This window comes from Leopardus geoffroyi, chromosome A3 (assembly GCF_018350155.1).
Source record: "Leopardus geoffroyi isolate Oge1 chromosome A3, O.geoffroyi_Oge1_pat1.0, whole genome shotgun sequence".
Classification (NCBI taxonomy): domain Eukaryota; kingdom Metazoa; phylum Chordata; class Mammalia; order Carnivora; family Felidae; genus Leopardus; species Leopardus geoffroyi.
In genome coordinates this window covers 61,390,109-61,410,755 of record NC_059336.1, presented here as the reverse complement: position 1 = coordinate 61,410,755, position 20,647 = coordinate 61,390,109, and the positions used below count along the sequence as shown (strand labels likewise).

At 49.9% G+C, this 20,647-nt stretch overlaps 1 protein-coding gene across 20 annotated transcripts in view; it reads left to right on the top strand.

Annotated features, from left to right (window-relative positions):
- INPP4A (inositol polyphosphate-4-phosphatase type I A) overlaps positions 1 to 20,647 on the top strand; it is a 150,672-nt gene that overhangs the window by 106,911 nt on the left and 23,114 nt on the right. For 17 of the 20 annotated variants that reach the window (XM_045445782.1, XM_045445784.1, XM_045445776.1 and 14 more), the window contains 8 exons: positions 809 to 841; positions 4,920 to 5,092; positions 6,100 to 6,223; positions 7,414 to 7,540; positions 7,850 to 7,990; positions 9,803 to 9,900; positions 13,163 to 13,275; positions 16,903 to 17,057. In XM_045445782.1, coding sequence (XP_045301738.1) covers positions 809 to 841; positions 4,920 to 5,092; positions 6,100 to 6,223; positions 7,414 to 7,540; positions 7,850 to 7,990; positions 9,803 to 9,900; positions 13,163 to 13,275; positions 16,903 to 17,057 — 964 coding nt within the window. Of the gene's footprint in view, positions 1 to 808; positions 842 to 4,919; positions 5,093 to 6,099; positions 6,224 to 7,413; positions 7,541 to 7,849; positions 7,991 to 9,802; positions 9,901 to 13,162; positions 13,276 to 16,902; positions 17,058 to 17,681; positions 20,028 to 20,647 lie in introns of those variants that run through there. The other 3 variants (XM_045445787.1, XM_045445780.1, XM_045445772.1) reach the window with 2 other exon arrangements.

Here is a 20,647-nt window from a genome sequence, read left to right as displayed (position 1 = left end):
GCTATTCGTGGGGCTCTGAAACCACCCACCTGAAGACGTAAAATAAATGACCCTTTTCAGACTTGTTTTTTTCCAGTGGCACGCCCAGTTAACCAAGGAATTTTAGAGTTTTTAGGGGAAATGTAATATTGAAATGAGTACCTCACTTGCTGAAATGCGATTCAGTGTAGGTGAAATTGAATTAAAATTGGCATTCCTTGAGCCACCTGAAGGGACATTATAATTCTAGTCTTTCCCCAAATCATAGACGTTTTAAATTTGGTTTAAATTTTAAAGATTGGCATAGACATTGCTTGGTATATTGGTTTCATCGCTGGATCCTCACCTTGGGGTCTCAGCAGTCAGTCTGCAGCCCAGGTTCCACTTGAGAGTCAGGGCAGTGGGCTCTGAATTGGGGATGATCAATTTGCTGGTCAGTCTCTCTCACTACAAGTGTGCTTCCAGATGCCGTGAGCCAACATGGGCTCCGTCACATACAATGTGATCAGTGTGGGCACTTTATCACATTGTAATATGTTAGTTTGCTCGTCCTGAAGAGCATTTTATGTTGAAGTCTTAGCAACATGAATGAACGAATCACGGAGTCGGTCAGTGTTTACCACCAGGAGGGCTCGGCTGCGTCGGAGCAGCCCCGCACCTGCGTGGGACTTCTTGGGGGAAGAGGCAGGCAGGCCTCCGACCTCTTCTGTGTTCAGTTGAGCCTCCTTACTGCCGGCTGCTTGATGCAGTTGCTGTAAGCGTTGAGTTGTTCGTGTTTGAACTTTGTGCTGCTCCTTAATCATCCATGTCGCCCTCCATTTCTGTGCAGATTGCAGCCCCCCTCCTGACGAGTCCAGCCCAGGTACGTGGTTTCCGTTCAAGGCTTCTGCAGATGTCTTTATAATCCTCAGGTAGTGTTTGTAGCTGAATTATCCAAGATTCCCCTGTGCTTCCAGAGTTAGGAAAATATTTTAGGAGTTTGTTCATTTGAGACACGTAGCAACTTTTCTTAGGTTTGGTGAGGGACCAGTTGGGCTGGGGACTGTGGCCTGAAGCAGGCAACCACATGCGGTTTTTTCACTTTCCCATCATGTAACCTTTCCAGATGATTAACATCCGTGAGGGCATTGGGCTTCCTGATTCAGAATAGTACATATTTGTAAATGGTACTTCCTATGATTTCACCTGAACTTGTGAAGCATGTGAGCATTACATGGAGGGGGTGTAGCCATCCAAGTGTTGCAGTATTCATAATCTCATAGCATCCTCTCTCCCGAGTCTGGATGCAGCTTAGAATTCTTAGTAGGCATTGCTGGCAGCTTTCAGTTGGAGATAGTGCTAAAAACGGAATCTTTTTGCTGCGTTTGCACGTAGAAGTCAATGTGCATGGCTCTAGTTCAGGGGTCTGTAGACTGCAGCTCTGAGCCGAATCCTGTCCACTGCCTGCTCTGGTAAATAACATTTTATTGGAAGCCAGTCATGTCCACTCCTTCACGTATTGTCTATGGCTGCTTTTGGGGCAATGCCAGAATTGAGTAGTTGTGACAAGGACCCCATGATCCTCAAAGCCTAAAATACTTCCTATCTAGCCTTTTACAGAAAAAAGTGTGCCGACCCCTGCTCTAGTTCATGTTGAGTTTCCTAGTTGTGGCTTGTGGGTTTCCCAGAGTGAGCATGAGACCCCCAAATAATATGCTTTTGCTTACACCCAAAAAACCAGCTACCCAATCGGTCTGATGATTGCATATTTCTGACTGGATATAAATGTGAGGTAGCAGGATACCTGTGTTATATCTAGAGTACAGCGAACTGGTGATTTGGGAATTTACCAAACTCTCTGTCAGTTTTAGTGAACCCTCTCAGCTCACATAGCACCATGAATTTTATATCAGCTGTGTCATTTCTAGAAGCACTGGTGGCTTGTCCACAGTTAATGTCAGCAAACTAAAATGGTTCCCTGCCAAGAGTTCCTTTGGCTTTTCCTGGAGAGCCATATTTTATCTTGGTTAACACACACATTTTTTTCTCTCACTCTTTCTCAATCTTCCTCCCTCCTTTCCAACTTCCTTCCCTCCTCTGTTAATGAGGGAGAAAAATGCAAAAGCAGGGTATGGATTTGAAAAAACTCTTCAAAGTTATCCAAAGTAGCATGGTCCATGGATTGACCACTAGTCAGTGAGCATTAACAGACTGTCAACTAGACAAGGAGCTTACCCCCCCTCCCCACCCAGAAGTGAATCAGCTGCATCACTAAGGACAATGTTTAGTTGGGCTGATTTTTTTTTTTTCATAGCAAGTCTTTCTCGACGAAGGGAGCAGAATATGACACCGTCACCAAATGTAATATCCCAGATACCTTTACTAAGCTAGGTCCTGGTAGAAGTCTCATTACTGTCCCTGAAATCCATTTTGTCTGGAACTTTCTAATTATAATTTTTCTTCATATTCCCCCAAAATTTATTTCCCCCTCAACCCCTACTCTCTATTTGGCAGAAGCAACCTGACACAATAAAAATAACTTGGAGCTTAGGGTCAGTCAGACACATACAAATACCAGTTCTTTTTGTGTCTGGGAAGACACTTAACCTCTCTGAGCCTGTTTCCTTACCTGTATTATTAATATTCTTTCTGTCGATTAAATGAGGAAACAGGTAAAGCACTGACAGGTTTTTTTTTTAATTTTTTAAAATATTTATTTATTATTTTTGAGAGACAGAGAGACAGAGTGTGAGCAGGGGAGGGGCAGAGAGAGGGAGACTCAGAATCCCAAGCAGGCTCCAGGCTCTGAGCTGTCAGATGTGGGGCTCAAACTCACGAGCCATGAGATCATGACCTGAGCCGAAGTCAGACACTTAACAGACTGAACCACCCAGGAGCCCCAAAGCACTGGTTGGTTTTATGTACACGGTGGCTGGCACTCTTACTGAATTCTGGAGCCATCCAGGCGTGTGTGAGCCCTCCTCTGGGAAGATGGCAGGCTCCTCTCCCATCCAGACCCACATCTTTTCTTCAGGACAAGATCCCAGTGCTTCTTAACCATTCTTCCTTTATTCCCAATTTTTTTTCAGAGTTTTTCCCCCCTAATGTAACAAAACTGCATCATACTTAAATGGATTTTTTTGAAAAAGAAGTAGAGAAGCAGGTAAAATGAAAAAGTATTGCATGGAGAAGATTTGCTTAGTCAGCTAAGACCACTTGTACTTTCTGATCATTTTCAGATTAAAATGATGATAATTTGCATATTAATTGCATAGGTACCTGCACGTTAATGGAAAAGCAAAGTAAAACCGGCAGCATTTGCTCTAAGAGCATTTACTTCTTAGTTAATGACTGCCTACCTTTCCCCCAATTATTTGGCTATTAAAATTTAGTTGCCATTGTCTTTTTTGATCATTGTTGAATATAACTTACATGCATGCAACAGAGTTCTTCAAAGAAACAAAAACATGGCCTCTGAGATTTTTCAGAGGAAGAAAGAGACTTGGATGTTATCCAGCAGAGCTCTTCCATTTTACTAAAAAGGACTCACGTGGCCAAGGGGTCAAGAGACTTGTCCATGGCCAGCACTGCTCAGCGGCAGCTGGGGCCCAGGACACATATTTTCCACTCCTCGGTCCAGTGTTCTCTGTCACCATGAGTTCTTTGCTAAGACCTTTCCTGCTATAGACTTTCAAAATTTAAGCCTGCTTTTTTTTTTTTTAAATTACAGATATAAATCCTTGTCCACATACGGTGTGCCTGCATACACAGATCATTTCCAGACTTTGAATGGATTCACGTACTTGAAAATCTGCCTCAGCTGAACACTGAGTATAGGGAAGTCCTTTTGCAAGGTTTAGGCATTTCTCTAAATCTGTGTCTCAACAAAGTGCTACCCATACAGTTTGAGAGAGTGAAGCCCGTCTCCCTTCACTCAGGGTTTTGGATTCTGTTTGTCTAAGACAGAGCTTACCCTTTCTCCCCAGTGCGGTGACGTCTGTGGGTGTGGTGTCACTCACACCTCATCCTGAGTGCCGTGTGCTGCCTGGGCTCCACTCCCTGCCTGCGCAGCCTCTGCTGTGGTGGGCTCACCCAGTGGTGACAGTCAAACGCTTCTTTCTGGGCTTGGTGACCTGTTATAAATAGAACTGATGAGGGCATGTCTTTTCTCTTTTAAATGCCTTCTAAATAGGGAGGCAAAAAAAGAGCCAAAGCCCAAAATACCTTTGACTCTGTTTTTCTACCCTGAGGTTCTATTTTTTTTTTTTTTTTTAAATTGTTTTGGTACAGGGTCACAATTTCCTAATACCTCTAAGAGAAAACTAAACTAGAAATAGAGGGCAGCAGGCAGGGAGTTTGGGGGCGGGGAAGAAAGCGCAGAAGCAGGGGATATTCTGAGAGCTGAAAACACGGCAAACCATGTGGAACAAACGGTCTTTCCTCCAGACGTGGAAAGTGAGAATGTACCACAGCCACACACTGGCTGTGCAAGGGTGGCGTTGTCCTTTGCTCTAGAAGGATGGGGGCTTTTGCCTTAATACCTGGGTCAAGAGAAGCAAGATAACAGGTCACTTCTCGCCCTGGGTGGAGGAACAGTGGTGAATTGCAGATGACTCACAGAAACTTTTTCCTCATTTTCCTCAAAAGAAATAATCCTGAGCATTTATGTATACAGCCCACAGTAGGTTAGGGAAACAAGGCCTACATCATTGGTCCCACAGTAGGTCCCCTCTTTGTTTACTGGAAAAGCTTCAGGCCAGAAGGTTGGAGACTGGATTGGTTCCAGGCAGAACTTAGTGCCAGTTCTGGGCCAGAGCTTGGGCCGAGCAGAGATATAAGATGCAGAAGGGGTGGGGAAGGGGAGGGGGGCAGTATGAGGGTTAGGGTCAGGCAACTTGCTAAACTTATAGAACCTAATTCTTAAAGTTTTCCTCCTCACACGTCTCCTTTCTCGTGCCCAGGTGAATGGAGTGAGGCCCTTTACCCCCTGCTGACCACCCTCACAGACTGTGTGGCCATGATGAGTGACAAGGCCAAGAAGGCAATGGTCTTCCTGCTCATGCAGGACAGCGCTCCCACCATAGCCACGTACCTGAGCCTGCAGTACCGCCGGGATGTGGTCTTCTGCCAAACTGTAAGCCCCAGGAGTGGCATGGGAGCCCATGGGCACCTCTACCCTCAGAAAACACAGGCTTAGGAACTTGTTCTCTGGCTTCACTCTGAAAAAACCAAGGTTGACAATACTCATCTGCCTGTGGCTGTTAAAGTTATTTACTAGAGAGGTCTAGATTTCAACCTGGAGGGAGGAATCCTACTCGATAAGTCTGTATTTAGGAAAGGGTCCGAGTCCACCCTTGTTCCTCCCCATGGAAGTGACACTGGTGGGTTGGGCACATCCGCGGCTCCAGCCCAAGGCATGCTGCACTGTGCATGACACAGGCCTCTTTGCCACCTTTTTTCCTACAAAGGAGTTTAGTGAGGGAGACACGATTATTGCTGTCAGTGCCTTAGTTCTGCTGCTTGTGCACAACTGCTGTGATAGTTTCTGTTCTCTTTTGGAGAATGTCACGAGTTTGGTAGATGCGAGTTACCAAAAGCAAAGTGAATAGTGATAGAAGGTCAGGCTGGTCTCTGCGGGTCCACCAGCCCATCCTTGTGAGGCCTGTTTCATCCCACAGAATATCTCCCACTGAGGTAACTTGCAGAGTGACCGTGTTGCCTCTCACTTCCGTTCTTTGTTATGATCACTTCAGTTTCCAGCCAGAGCTGGTATGAATCTGTGAGTATACAGGACCTTTTCATGGTGGGAAATTAATTCTAGGCTTCCAGAAGGTTCTAGCCCAGGAGGAAGCCCAGGCAGTTCAGGTTGGAAGCTTAGCCAAAACCAAACCAGCCTTTGGGAGCAATAGGAGTGGCAAGCCTGGAGTGCTGTGCGCCCTCCCCATGGCCTCTGCCCCGCATCGCCTCAGAGCTGAGTGCTCCCCACACCCCAGATGGAGGGGGAAGAGGTGCTGCTGCGGCCCAGCCAGAGCCGTGAAAGTGGAGAAACTCAGGGCCAAGGGCAAGGCACAGGCTGGTAGCCATTTAGTGAGGAGGTGTCTGTCCCCCTCACAACCGCTTCACCTCGTGTCTCCCCCACAGCTGACTGCTCTCATCTGTGGCTTCATCATCAAGCTGAGGAACTGCTTGCATGACGATGGCTTCCTGCGCCAGCTCTACACCATTGGGCTGCTGGCCCAGTTCGAGAGCCTGCTGAGCACCTATGGTGAGGCTCCAGGGGCTCCCACACACCCTATGCCTCCGGGATCCTGGGGGTATTGGGCAGTACGAACATGTGTGATTCCCATTCTTTCTTCCCAGATAGTTTTCTAATTGCGCATGCTGATGAAAATAAATCTAAACATCATCAAAATATGCAAGAACCAAATAAAAGTCCTATGTAGTTACAGACACACACATCTGTAGTTTGTTTTGTTGTTGTTGGTTGTTACAAACAAAGATCTTTCTGGTTGAGGATGGATGATAATTATTTAAGCAATGTTCCTGTGGGACATTGGGCCGTTTCTGAATTATTCTTTTTTTTAAGGTTGTTTTTTTTTTTTTTTTTAACATTTATTTATTTTTGAGAGACAGAGAGAGACAGAGCATGAGCAGGGGAGAGGCAGAGAGACAGGGAGACACAGAATCCAAAGCAGGCTGCAAGCTCCGAGCTGTCAGCACAGAGCCCGTCGTGGGACTCGAACTCACAAACCGTGAGATCATGACCTGAGCTGAAGACGGATGTTCACCCAACTGAGCCCCAGGCGCCCCTGAATTATTCTTATGAAAACAGTGCTGCCATAGGTCTCCACACACAAGTCTGTGTGTGCCTGTCGGCCCATTTCTGCAGCCACTACATTATTGGAAGGAATGTTTCTGGGTCAAAGGGCAGGAATATTTTTAAATTTCATAGATATTCCCAAATTGCCCTCTAAAAAGACTCTTCTTCCTTCCTACTTTCATTTTTTTATTCTGAGAGGATAAAAATGGATAACTTTTTAGAAGTATTTGTCAGTTTTTAGAGTTATAAGACGTCAAGTAAATGCCAAGCACTATGGAGTGGAGGGGTCCAGCCCCAGTGTGCTGTTTTGCTGTCTCTGTCCATTTCTAAAGTGCCAGCTTTGCTTTCTGAGACTCCATACATGCCAGTTTTCTGCCCCACACTTCCCCTCGCCAGAGAGGGCTGTGAGTCGTGGTGCATGTTTCCACCAGCCGAGCTGCTGAATGTGGCCGCGGGGGATTTCAGTAGCTGCCTTTCCCCATGGAGAAGTGGGTCAGCTGGTGAAGAGGCTGAGACAGGCCCCCTCTCGTCACACCACGCCTGATCCCATCACCTCCCACAGCTCTGTGGCTGTGCTGAGCCCACGGGGCAGGTCCCCTCCACCTGACCTCCTTCCATCCGTCTCTCGCATCCAGGTGAGGAGCTGGCCATGCTGGAGGACATGAGCCTTGGAATCATGGACCTGAGGAACGTGACCTTCAAAGTCACTCAGGCCACTTCTAATGCATCAACAGACATGCTGCCCGTCATCACTGGAAATCGGTAGAAAGATTTTTTTTTAATTCTCAGAACTAGCACTGTGTTTTAATTTATGTTCATTACATGTGATGTACTTTCATTTTTGTTTTATTCTGTTTCATTCAGTTAAATATCTTGATCCTAGCCTTCCACATTAATTTCACAGACCTGTAAAGGTTCATGACCAGCAGTTTGGAAACCACTGAGCTGGACGGCCAGTCTGCACTCCAGTATCGAGGCCAGCTTGGTTTTCCTCTTCTCACTTACCTCCTCTCCTGCCTCTCCCCTGTCCCAGCCCTCACCCATCCTCTGGCTCTCTCCACTGTTTTGCAGTGATGGGTTCAACGTGCGGATCCCTCTGCCGGGCCCCCTGTTCGACGCCCTGCCCCGGGAGATCCAGAGCGGCATGCTGCTGCGGGTGCAGCCCGTCCTCTTCAATGTGGGCATCAACGAGCAGCAGACACTAGCCGAGAGGTGCGTGCCTGGCTCTCGTGGGGACCGGGGTGGCTGGAGTGCTCTTGTGAGGTGCTGTAGAAAATGTCCTTAGCCCTCTTCAGGCTCTGAGTGCTGCGTAGACTTTGTCATACCTTCCTTCTTTTGGCCAACAGTCTTCAGATGCAGCCATATACCCAGCCCTGTGTTTGGTGCTAGGGATACAAAGATGAGCCAGATGTGGTCTGTGTCCTCAAGAGACTTGGGCTGGTAGGAGAGAGATGTGGACACAAGGATGAAGATGAATACAGGGAGTAGGGGTCCTAACAGGAGACCCAGGGAGAGGGTGTGAGAGAGGGCTTCCTGGAGAGGCTGATGGTTGAATTGGGTTTTGAAGAGTAAGTAGGAGTTGGTCAGATGAGGAGGTGAAAGAAAGACCTGGCATCTCAAGCCAATAAGCCTGAGCAAGTGCAGGTGGGGACAAACCATCGGGGGTGCTGAAGGCCAAGGTCCCAGACCAGGATGGGCAGCGGGGGCAGACTGGAGGGCTATTTCAGTGGTGAAATGGAAGGTGTGGTTTGTAGTTACGCAGGGTATGAGAGAGATGGTGGAGAGAATAACAGGCTTCCAGGTCGGTAGTGAGGGGGTGTTTCCATCTACTGAGCCCAGAAACCAGGAAGAAGATCGTGCTCAGGGACAGATGGGGGCCACCTTAAGCTGAGGCCACTTGCTCAGGAAGCAGAGACCTCTGAGGTGCGAGCAGAGCTGGAAGAACCCACTTCAGGGAGAGTGGGCAATATCAGGGGCCCGGTCGGGAGGTGTCCCAGGGAAGACGGTAATGCTCCCTGTGTCTGGCAGCTGCCGTTCTTGATGACTCTGCAAGAGCAGTTTCTGGCAAGGGCTGAGGCAAGGCCATGTCACAGTGAGCAGAGGGGCAGGTAGAGGAGGGTGAGACAGTGGGGATGGGGAAGACTTGGTGAGTGCAAGGTCTTTGCTCATTTATCTGCTTTTGGGACACTCTCCCCTCAGCTCATAAACAAGCCCCGCTCACTGTGTCCTGGGGCAGTCCCCGAGGGAGCAGGTGCCTAGAGGAAAAGCCATTGTGGGCATTGGGGTGAATGGACTGTGGTGGACCCACAGGAGGGAGTCCTGCTCTTTTAAGGGTGACATGGGATCTTGAAGAGGCTGATGTGCAGGGAAGTCCCTCAGCAGAGCAGTAGTGGAGCTGGACTGGGCATCCGGGCCTTAGACTTCAGAGCCTGCCAGTATTAATGACCATCTGGGGGTCTTTCTCAACGGTGACTTTCCTCTTCCTCTACCTTACACATCTGGCATGTCCTGGCTACCTGTGAGGCATGCACAGGATGAGTCTGCGTAGAGAGAAGAGAGCTAGGGCCTCCCATACAGTCCAGGAGGAACAGCTAGTCGGGTGTGATTATTTAGTGGGCAGTGTGACTTCAGCTTCAAGTACAGGACTGTGTCCTCACATCCCAGCTAGAGCCCCATTGCCATCCCCTCTCCTAAGCACCCCCGGGATGGGAGGATGGGGACTCACAGTGAGTGGCTGTGAGAGGGGTTTCTGTGTATGCTGCACCAGGGTCTGGGACAGATGGAGTTCTGTAATCTTTTAGGCACATTTGTAACAAATGTGTGTGGTTCCTGCTAATGAAATGTATTTAAACATGTCACCAACACAGCAGAGATGACCGTATGCTTGGGAGGAGGGAAGTGGCTTAGAATATAGATGTGCACAAATAATGCTTGAGAGAATCCATGTTGTTAGCTTCAAGGCAGTTATGTTCATGCTGGAAGGAAGTGTCATTCACTAATGGTGTTCCCGTATGACCTCCGAAGGTTTGGTGATACGTCTTTACAAGAAGTTATCAATGTGGAAAGTTTGGTGCGGTTAAATTCCTACTTTGAGCAGTTTAAGGAAGTTTTGCCTGAAGATTGTAAGTATTTCTTCACTCACGGTAGGTTTCTTTTTCACCTGCTGTCTGTCTTGTGTCACCCTGGGTGTTTGAGCCTTTCCTGCCCACCAACCATCTGGATGCTGCCTCCATGTGCACGACTCCTCCTTGGCTTCCCTGTCCCTCTGGAAGCCTGTTCATCTGCTCAGACTTTGTGTGGTGTGAGTCCCCACCCAGAGAAGCTTCCCTCAGGCCACTGCCCTTGCTGATTCTTCTCTGGCCTGCCCGTTCTAACGCGAGGCTTTGTCACACGCTGTCCCAGTCCCTGGCGTGCATTGATGCCGTGGTGCATGTTGTGCTCCTACTGGTAGGGCAGATGGGATCACAGAGGCAGGGCCCCCACTCGGCCCGGACTGGTGTGAACTCCCCCTGCCCCTGTATCTATGTAGCACATAGAGTAAGATGCTGGGTAGACACTTATTGCCGTGGGGAGCGAGAGGGCCCCTGTCTGGGTGTCCCTGGAGGCAGTGGAGAGTGACAGTAGCCATCACAGCTGACAGCCCTCTCTGTGCTGCTGGACTCAGGCAAGAACCCAGGGTTAAGCACACTATGTGTACGTGGGGAACTCTCTCCTGATGTTAACCCCGGTACATGTTTACTGAGCACCTGCCCCATATGAAGCACCACGGGACCCAGTGATGAAAGAGACTGGACCCTGCCTGGATAGGAATAGGCTCTGCCTGTCTGTGCTGGCACTGTCCCAGCCAGTAGGGGAGCACCCCCAGGTGAAGGAGGCAGACTCCAACCCTGGGTAACACCAGTGTCCTCTAAAGGGGACTGCCAAGAAGGGAAGACGTGAAAAGGCTTCATTTGCATTCCCGGATCACTGATGTGCCGGGGCGCTGTGCTGTGCTTTGCACACATTTCCGCACTGATTCCCCATGATAGCACAATGAGGTAGGTGTTAGTTTTGGTAGCAGGGAAGGGTTAGCCTGGCTCTGAGGCTTGGCGCTTAGTGGGCGAAGGTGTCCTGTTAGGAGATGCTGTGTTACAAGGGACCGGGCTGGGGAGTTGACTTCAGGGATTCGTCTCAAATCAGCTAGAGTGTGCTGATTGACTTGGAGGACGGGTGCAGACCACCAGTGCAGTGTTTTCTCCCAGTGGAGGTGGCTTGGGAAGAAAAGGTTCAACAGATAGGCCAGAGAGAGAGTCCTTGGAAGCAGGAGAGAAGCAGTGTTACCTGGGTGCTGAAGGTGGGTGAGAGAAGGAGTGCCTGCTGACTTCTGAGGCTCATTCAGTGTGGTGAGGGCAGCAGCCAGAGCAAGTAAATGACTAAATGGTACTACCTCGATGGTCCACTCTTCCCAGAGATTGGCAGAAATGTGAGATGGGCAGTGAGGGAAGGAGCTAGAGAAATACTGGCTGCAAGATGCAGGAGCAGCTCAGGACTACAGATTGGGGTTCTGCAGGGGTGGCAGTGTTGCCATCAGGAAGGGGAAGAGAGCGGGCTGCTGTGGACAGGAGGAGATAAAGGATGCTTACATCAGGCAGCATCGGTGTCCCCAGGTAACTACAGAAGTGCCAGCCCTGACTGTATGCTGGATTCACCAGGGAGGCTAGACAGTCCTGATGCCTGATTGGTGGGCGTCAGATATTCCAGAAACTGCCCAGGTGACCAGGGTTGACAGCCGTGAGTCAAAGGATCCCTTGAGGCTTCAGCTGAAGGTCACCAATACCTGGGCCTTCGAAAACCCCCAGGTAGTGAGGCGTCCTCATGTGCTTCAGCAGTGATCATAGTTGAAAGTTACAGATTTGTCAAATCCTTCCCAGGCCATCTACATACTTTACATGGATTAGCTAACGTGATCCTCACAGCAGCCTTGGCAGGTGGGCCTGATTCCACACCATTTGACATTTGAGGATACCAAGGCAGAGGGTGAGTCCCCCAGTGAGGGAGCCCAGGCTGGAGCCCATATTCCAACTGCTGCAGGGGTCAGAGACAGTGCAGCCACCCAAGCTTGGACCAGAGGGACAGAGGCCATGCAGAGGATAGAGTGGGCACAGTGAGCCATGCGGTCAGGAAGTGGGAGTTCTGTGCTCAGCATCTTGGAGGGTGGCCTGTTTCCAGGGATGTGAGACCCCAGGAGATGTGCACGTAGGCTGGTGATGAAAGTCAAGGAAGGGTGTGGCCTATAGGACAAAAGCAGCCCAGGTGTGGGCCTCTCCAGGGTGGGCCAGTAGCACTGGACCGTGATCTAGGATGCTGGGGAACAGCAACCCAGTGTGCCTTCAGCCCCAGGAGAATCGGGGCTCTGTGAGGCTGAGGAAGTGGAGCCCAACCAGTGAATACCTCCTAAGTCTGCTCAGTTCATCAGTGGACAGATGTGCTCTGAGTGGGGCCGTGGAGGCCTGGGGAAGAAGCTGCGGCCAATTTTGGGAAATAACATGCTGTGTCTCCTCCAGGAGACAAGCTTGCCTCCTCTGGCCTCCCACAGCCTCCATCACAGACTGAGCCCCTCACAGCAGGAGCCCTCTTTCCATGTCTGTTTCTGCCCCAGTCTCCTGATCATCATGGTGCTGGGCACATACCAGGTGCATGAAGTTATTAGCATAAGATCCTTGGTGCACCAGGGTGAGCTTGTGTGGTAGAAACTCTATGTGCAGCTGGATCTCAAAATTCCATGTGTTTGGTTTTAATTTGGGAATTCAAGCACCATGGCTGTTTTCCTTGGATAAGATCTTGAGGCTCTTCTCTTTTTCTCTGATGATCCTGGTGTTTGAAAATCCCAGGTTTCTTAGGTGAGGTGATCGGACTGATTTTCCGCTTCAAGTGGTCCTGGAAGGGCTGGAGACTATCATGGTGGCAGAGGGAGGCTGTCAGAGTGGGTCACTCCAGAGTGGACATTCGGAGTGGACGTTCCCTAGGGCTTGCCAAGCCCACTCAGTGGTCGAGACCCACTGTCCTAAGTATCCTCTCCCTGTGGGGGCACTGAAGACCAGATGGATCATCTTAATTCCCTCCCACCCTGGATGACCCCATGTCTGTGCTCCAGCCTCACTGACAAGCTAAAAGAAGATGAGTGTTTGCGCTTTGCAGGTGGGCCTGAAATGGCCTTGAAAGTTATTTAAGTGCTCTCCATGCCAGCAGCCAGGACCAATCCCTAAGCACACCCCCCCCCCCCCCCACTTCTTGTTTAAGTCACACTACACTGTCAGCTTGGCCAGGAGCTCATGCCACAATGGCTCCCTTGGGCCACAGTTCTGGGAGCAGCGCTGGCTCTCATGGACTCCTCCTGTCTTGCAGGCCTACCTCGATCTCGGAGCCAGACCTGCCTCCCAGAGCTGCTGCGATTTCTGGGCCAGAACGTACATGCCAGGAAGAATAAGAACGTCGACATTCTCTGGCAAGCTGCTGAGGTAGTAACCTCGTTATAGTGAGGGGAAGAATGTTATTGTCGCCCTTGTTGCCAAAAATAATTATATTAATAAATAAAAATCTTAGCCAGGAGCGGAGAGAGCAAATTTCTCCATATGGACACAGAAGAAAGTCACTGAATATGTCCAAAACTCTGAGAGACACTGAAAGTTTCCTGTGAGTTCATTACTTTAGGGCTGCCTGAATTCTGATAAGCTTGACACACACTCTCTCCCCTGAGACATTTAATAACCAAGCTGGTGACAGTTGTCACCTTCAGAAGCCTCGGCGATAGATACCAGCTAAAACTCACTGCCGACTGCATCTTTTAATAGGTTCAAAAGTAGACCATAGTGACCTTGGCAGTCTCTTTTGACACAGTATTTTCTGTACATTGCAGTTTGGATCTCCTCTTTTCCTAAGCACTTAGACTTCTGGTATATTCTCATAAAAGTAATTGTGTAGTTTCATAGCTAGCCTTTCACTCTCCCTTGTTAAAGAGGCACTGGGACCTGCACGCGCACACTCAGGAGCACGAGTGATCCCCAGAGGGCATTCCAGCTCCCAGCCTGGCCTGAGCACAGGGGAGGGATGGACACACGCCCCTCTGCTCCTAGAGGAGGAGTAGACACCGCACTGCTCACTCACACCCGGTTACCCCCCAGTTCACAGATCCCAAGTAGCAGGAGGGCTGTCCCCTGCTGCCAGTGGCTTTCCAGAGCAGCCTATTCCAGCGCTTTCCTGTTCTCCTCATTGGGAAGGGTCTCTTCCACTGCAGCAGACGGTCTCAGCTGGTCATGCCGGTTGCTGGCTGTTTGGTAGACCCTGTGTTTTCGAACTTGTCTTCATGGAGCCCTCTCTTTGAACATGCCCCACTCTGTGCCTTTGTTAGTAGATGTGGCCACTGATGCCTTTCTGTTGAATGCAGCTGTGAAGAGTGGACGCTCCCCTCTGTATATTAATCTGTTCATTGAGCCTTTCAAGTGCCCCAGCTGGGAAGACTCTGTTCATGACAGCTGTGGGCTGGGGAGCTCCCCTTTCTGGGCCAGACTGCCCGTGGAATCTTTTCACAACAGAACACATTTTGAGGCACTGAGTGACAGGAATACAGGATATGTTTCAAATATCCTCCTGGTTCTGGGGCCTCATCTGCCCTTGCTTGCTCAGGCTGGACCCAGCAAATAGGGTGTAGGGTGGGCTCCTGGGTGCTGGGGCACCTCTGCAGCAGGCTCCTTTAAGGCAGAGGAGCCCCTTACTTTCTTTTAGTATGTTTTAGGGGGCTGCCCCTTGGCTGGCTGTGACAAGCCTGTTACACAGGTATCTTTGCAAGACTTCAGACACAGAGCAAGCCTTTTCTCACATGACACAGAGGCCAGGGGGTGACAGCCCAATCCTCCACAGTGGCACAGGGCAGGCACCCCCCTGGTTCACTTTCCTTAGAACAAGCATGCAGATGGCTTTACATCTGACAGTGGGTGCTGAGACTGGTACATACCCTGTTTGGGAACTGGGGTTCTGTTTTCCTCTCTCTAGACCACAGAAAAATCATTAGCTATGGCAATGATCCACCATCCTCTGTAACCAGGTCCCAAAAGCAGCCCATGCAGTCCCATAGTTTTTGTTCCCAGCAGAGGTTCAATGTACAGATTCAGAGGTGGAAAAGTCTCAGCGGCCCTTGGACACATCACTTCTTATATTTTCCAACTGGGGAGAACAGATATTTGTGCAATGCCAAGTCACTATGGCCAATTTGGCCAGAGCTGCCCTCCTTTTCTAGGTCTTATTTATTTTTACTTCTGTGTATAATAAGAGGTTCCTGGCTAAACAGTTAGGATATCATTGGTCAGGTCTAGGCCCTCATTTTGTGGATGGGGAGACCAGCCAGAGCTCTCAAACTGGCTGATGGCCCCCTAGAGACTGGAACCTGGTGCTACAGATCGCCCTGTTGGGCAAGAATGCACCTTTGGTCACCCCTGCCTGCCTTCTGTAGTTTCATTTTAGTTATGGATGCACCATTTATGAATGTAAGTGCTTACTACACATTTCTGGTTCATCAACTCTGCAGTCTGTAGAATTTAGTGAGCAGGTGTACATTCACCCTCACCTCGTCAGTTACGGTTTTATGCATTGGGATTATATCACTCTTCAGCAAGCTTAGGGGATGCTTAGGGTCTTTTTTTTCCCCCTTAAAAATTTATTGTCCATTCTCAAAAGAAGGCTGTTTTCCTCCAGATGGCCTTGGCTGAACTCGTTTCGGCATCTTCTCTTTTGTCTTTCTCTAGACACAGTGCTTAGGACCATACTGTGTTCTCTACCTAGAGGCATTCCTGACAGTGGCTACATGTTCTTGGCTTTGAGAAGCAGGTGTGGTGCTGTCTCCAGGGCAGTCTGCAGTGGCTCTGATATTTCTCTGGAGTGTGACAGGTTTTTGGAGCCCACTGTCATCTAGCTTTGATTTCTCACTAACTGCCAGTATTGTTGTCGAGGTGCAGTACCTGGTACAGGTCCACAGCCCCTTACCTGAAGCTCTTGTGAGTAGATGTTTTGTAATTCACAGCTTCTGTATTTTAGGAAGGTGATATGGTATACAGTTGTGCACATATGTGTAATACAGTGGCACATCCCCTTTGGTTAATGTGGTACATATATATGATTGACGTAACCGGGAGAGTCTGGGGCAGTGCTCTGGAACTAAACTCGTTAATATTGCTTTATTGTAAAGTGTGACTATTTATACAAAATCGGTTAAATGAAGATTATAAATAGTCTCACATTGGCTCAGATATGGTCATGCTGCCAAATGAAGTTGCTGTAAACTTAAATTTATTTTAATTTTAGGGCTTTCAGCATTTGGGGAATGTGTACCTAGAATTGTATCTAGTGGTTCGAAGAAAATGCCCCCAAAAGCCCTTCTTGTGGAAAAAGAAGGTGCCCTGGGGCAGCCTTTTTTCAGCTAGGAGGCTGCCCCACCGTGAGCCCCCGACTTGTGAAGGGAGAAGCGCACTGGCACCTAACCCCATGCTTGGCCCTGAGTGAGGCAGAGGATGGCCTGTGGGGCCTGCTGGTCAGGAGGTGGCAAAGGGGAAGCTCTTCTGAGCTCTTCCCGTCTATGGGGGGGGGGGGGGCATGAAGAGAGTAGAGACAATGGGTCTATGCTATGCCTTCCAGAAAGCGCTGGAGACTTGGCCAGGGGCTGGGCATCCTGTGAGCTGCTCTGACCTCCTGGGCTGGTCTTTGCTGCCCTGCTCTGCTAAGGGCCTGCAGCAAAGGCCTGAATGTGACGAAATGGCCTGGGCACAGTTTGGAAGAGGACAGCTGGTAAGGTCAGTGAACAGACAGTGATGCCCCAGAAAATAAGGGAGTCTGGGCCTTGAAGGAGTGGCCTGGGAGGTAGGGAGTCACACGAGGGACTACCAGGGATGAGAGGAGGTCCCATGGGCAGTGACTTCATTTCTGCTGCTAGCTCTGGCAGGACATAGAGTCAGGGAGCAGAAGCAGAGGGAACGCTGACCCTGGGAGTTGGCATTGCCACACGCTGCCGTTGGCCATCCGAAGCCTGTGTCCCGCGCAAAGCATGTTTACATTCTGCAGAGTCTCCCTCTGAGCACAGCTTGTGTTCCTGTTGGCAGATCTGCCGCCGCCTTAACGGGGTCCGGTTCACCAGCTGCAAGAGCGCCAAGGACCGCACGGCCATGTCGGTGACGCTGGAGCAGTGCCTGATCCTGCAGCACGAGCACGGCATGGCCCCACAGGTGTTCACCCAGGCCCTGGAGTGCATGCGCAGGTGAGTCCCGCTGCCCAGGCCACCCGCCCCGCCTGCCCTGGGCTCCGTGTAAACTGCAGATGAGCCGGCCCTGCCGGGGCTCCCCCTGCCCAAGTCCCCTTGACTCCACCTGGCATGCTCTAGTTTGACTTTGGAAAATTCACTGATGTCTGCCAAGTCAAACTGTTGGCACTTTCAAATTGAGACCGTGTTCTCTCCTAAGTCCAGGGGGACGAGAGAGCTAGCAGTCTCTGTGAGCAGGACTGCTCTGAAGTCAGATGACCTCGGGGCAAGCTTAGGTGTCAGGAGGTTGCCGAGGGGACTCACGTGCAGCCGTGTGGAAGTCCTTTGGCACACGGCTCCCCCTGCCTCGCCCCCGCCTTGCTGCGGCTGGAAATTAGGGCCAGAGCTTCCTCAGCAGGCATCTGCTGTTTCCACCGTGCACATATCTATCCCCTTTCAAACTTGAGTGAAGAAAACGCGTCTGCAGGTTGCACCGGTTTGCTCCGCTTCTTCTCTAGCCATCGACACAGTTTGCTTTTCTTAGCAAAGTGTCAAATGAGTGTTTTATGGTAACGGCAGCAGCCCCCACTTGTCCGTGTGCCGTGGCGACCTCACCCTAATGATGTTCTGATTCTGAGGCAGCAGGCGTGTTTGCAGAATGAAACCCGGGACTAAAAACTGTCTACTGTTGATCGATGCCTTGTTTCAAGCACTGCTGGGGAGCACCTTACCTCACATACCAAAAGAAAGGATAAGAAACCTGGTTTTCCCGTCTCCTTCAATGTAGCCACCAATGCTGTCCAAGTCTCGTTCCCAACGGTCACTCCTACTGAATGTTCTGTATCGTTTGTCCTCTCACCAAATTCTTTAAAGCGTTCAATTCTCTTATCCTTTCTGTATGTTTCTGCTGTTTGACCTTCTCACAATAATGCACAAAAGTGATGCCTGAGCTCCTGCCTCTTGATAATCGCATTTTGTAGAAATGGAATTGTGTTTTCCCTGTTTTGTCTTCCCGCAGTCCTACAGACCTCTTTGTTTCCTTGGGGCTTCTATTCACACGTGTGTAGAAAGTTCATCACCCTCCCTGCGCTGAGCCTCAGGGAAGCAGTGGAGACTCTTGAGACCCCTGCTTGGGCACCCTTGGCTAAGGACCTGTCCTCATGGCCTGCCCTTCAGGCTCAGCATCCTTGATGCCATGGGGGTGGCGGGGCCTGGGATTCCAGCCACATCTGCACCCTCTTCGCTGCCAGGTGATGGGAGGGACCTCTCTGGTGAGATGCAGACCTCCACCAGAGAAGAAACATGAAAAATAGAAGGGAGATACCTGTGGTTGTCAGAGCAAAGATGAGGATCAGGTCCACTTAGTAGACAGGCCCTGAGTCAGGTGTACAGTTGATGTGTAGACATCTATCCAGTCTCGGCCTCTGGAACAGATTTGATGAAAATAATTCATTCTGACCGTATCTGAGCACAGAGGTCTCAGGAGACCAGGGAGAACGGGGCTCTTTGAAAGACACAGGGGCTGCCACATCTGCTGACCTGTGGCCCACCATGGGGCTGCGTGGGCAGTACCCACATGTGCACAGATGGTTGTGGTTGTGGTTTTCAGTGCACACAGCAAATTTTTATAACTTTCATCACATAGAAATGGGTACCCCTTGTAGCAAAATTTAAAAATACGGATAAGCCCCTACACCAGTTGTTCTCACACTGCCCCCCCCAAATTCTCCGTATTCCTACTATTAACAAGAAACGGTGCTAACATCTGATGCTGACTCTTTCAGACATAGTCATATACATACACATACATGCAGGTGTGAGTGTGGTTAATGCACACGTTGGTTAATCAAGTCCCTAAATAGTGAACAAAACACATGTGTGTGCCAACAAATGCAATTATATTTGCAGTTATGCCTGTTGTTTTAGCCTACTTTTTTCATTTAACTGCTTGTGAGCACTTTCTCAGGTTAACAAATAGAGACCTTGCCATTTTCATTACATCATAATTATCCAGTTTGCTGTCGTGGAATATTTAAGCTATATGTGGTTTTCAGCACCTTAAGGATGTGGCGAATAGCCTTATGTACGCACCTGTTCACATTTGCCACATTGATCCCTCACGTTAGAAAGTATACACCTTTGTAGGGCTTTTAATACAAATTGCCACACTCCCACCCGCTGTCCCGAATGCCTGCTCGTCCACCCTCTGGGTGTTGTCATACCTGTCACTCGTCCGGGTGCTTCTGACTCTGAAGTTGGTGTTGCTTTCCTGTATGCCAGGTGGGGACCCTGCGTCCCGAGTAGGGAAGGACCTTCCTCCCTGGGCCTCCCTCTGCCTCTCTAAAGCCCCCGCTCAGCTCCAATTATGGAAGTCTTTTTAAAGTTTCCTATTTATGTTTTTCTGAATTTTCTAAAATCTCTGTAGTAATGATGTATTACCTTATAATCATGTAAGATACTATTACATAAGAACCAAGGTTGGTCCCGGCCGCCTGCACCCTGAGACCCTCAGGACCCAGTAGCCCCAACAGCCTGGACGCCATGCTCACTGCCACCTGTCTGCCTGACCACACTGCAGCTCAGGCTGTCACCGCATGTGGTTGTTTTTAGGTGATTCTGGATTATCCCCTGTGGGGAAGACATGAGTCTGTTTGTAGACAGCAAGCCTGAGGTGGCCAGGTCGCTAGCCAGTAGTTCTGGCTGCAGTGTGGCCAGAACCTGTGGCTCAGCCAGGGGCTGGAAGGAGGCAGCAGTAAATACTGGCCATGCCTTGAGTGGAGGAATGCATTTTGGTTCTCTTGCTTTCTCGCTTGCATCTTACCAGATGGAAGAGTAGAGCATGCAGGCAAGGGTGCAGGGTGGGGAGAGGGGGTGGAGTCAAGGGGCAGAGCTGACACTCGGGCTGTATTTCTCCCAGAGGTCCAGGGTGAGCAGTGGCCAGTGCTGTGCTAGCAAATGTTTAACAACCAGCTCCCTCCCCGCCCCCCCCCCCAGCAAAAAAAATAGTGTTTGCCAATTTCTGTGGCATAAATCCTCCCACTGGGGCTGATTTCGAGCTACCAGTGTGATACCATGGAACATGGAGCTGGGAAGAGATTTGTACACTCAGCTCTTGTGAGCCGCTGGAGCCAATGCCAGCTCACCACCCATGGTGCCCCTCTGTCCCCAATCCGGAGGCTGAAACTCACAGAGCGTGCCTTCTTAAGTAGCCACAGTGACACTCCCCCACCCCCGAGACTGCCCTGGCTGCGAATGTGACAGTCAGTCAGTGCTCACATTGGAAAGAGGCCCCAGTCAGAATGGCACATCCCAGCAGGGCCGTTCTAGGGCTTCCAGGTTCTTCTGGGAAAGCCCGGGAGGTTTCTGTTTGAGGAAGAACTCCATGCTCCTCATCTCTGGGTGGATCCTCTCAGGCCACCTGCTGTGTCCCAGCGTCTCTGCTTCTGTGTCACTGTTGCCACTTTGGTGGACAGTCATAGAGGATGTGGTTCCAGAACCATTGCACCTCAGTGTATTTTTTCTGTGACAGCCTAAAGGGAGAGAAAACCCAAAACTTCCAATGTGAGCTCGGGTGGATTCCATTCTCAGGGATCACCCCGTAGAGCAGT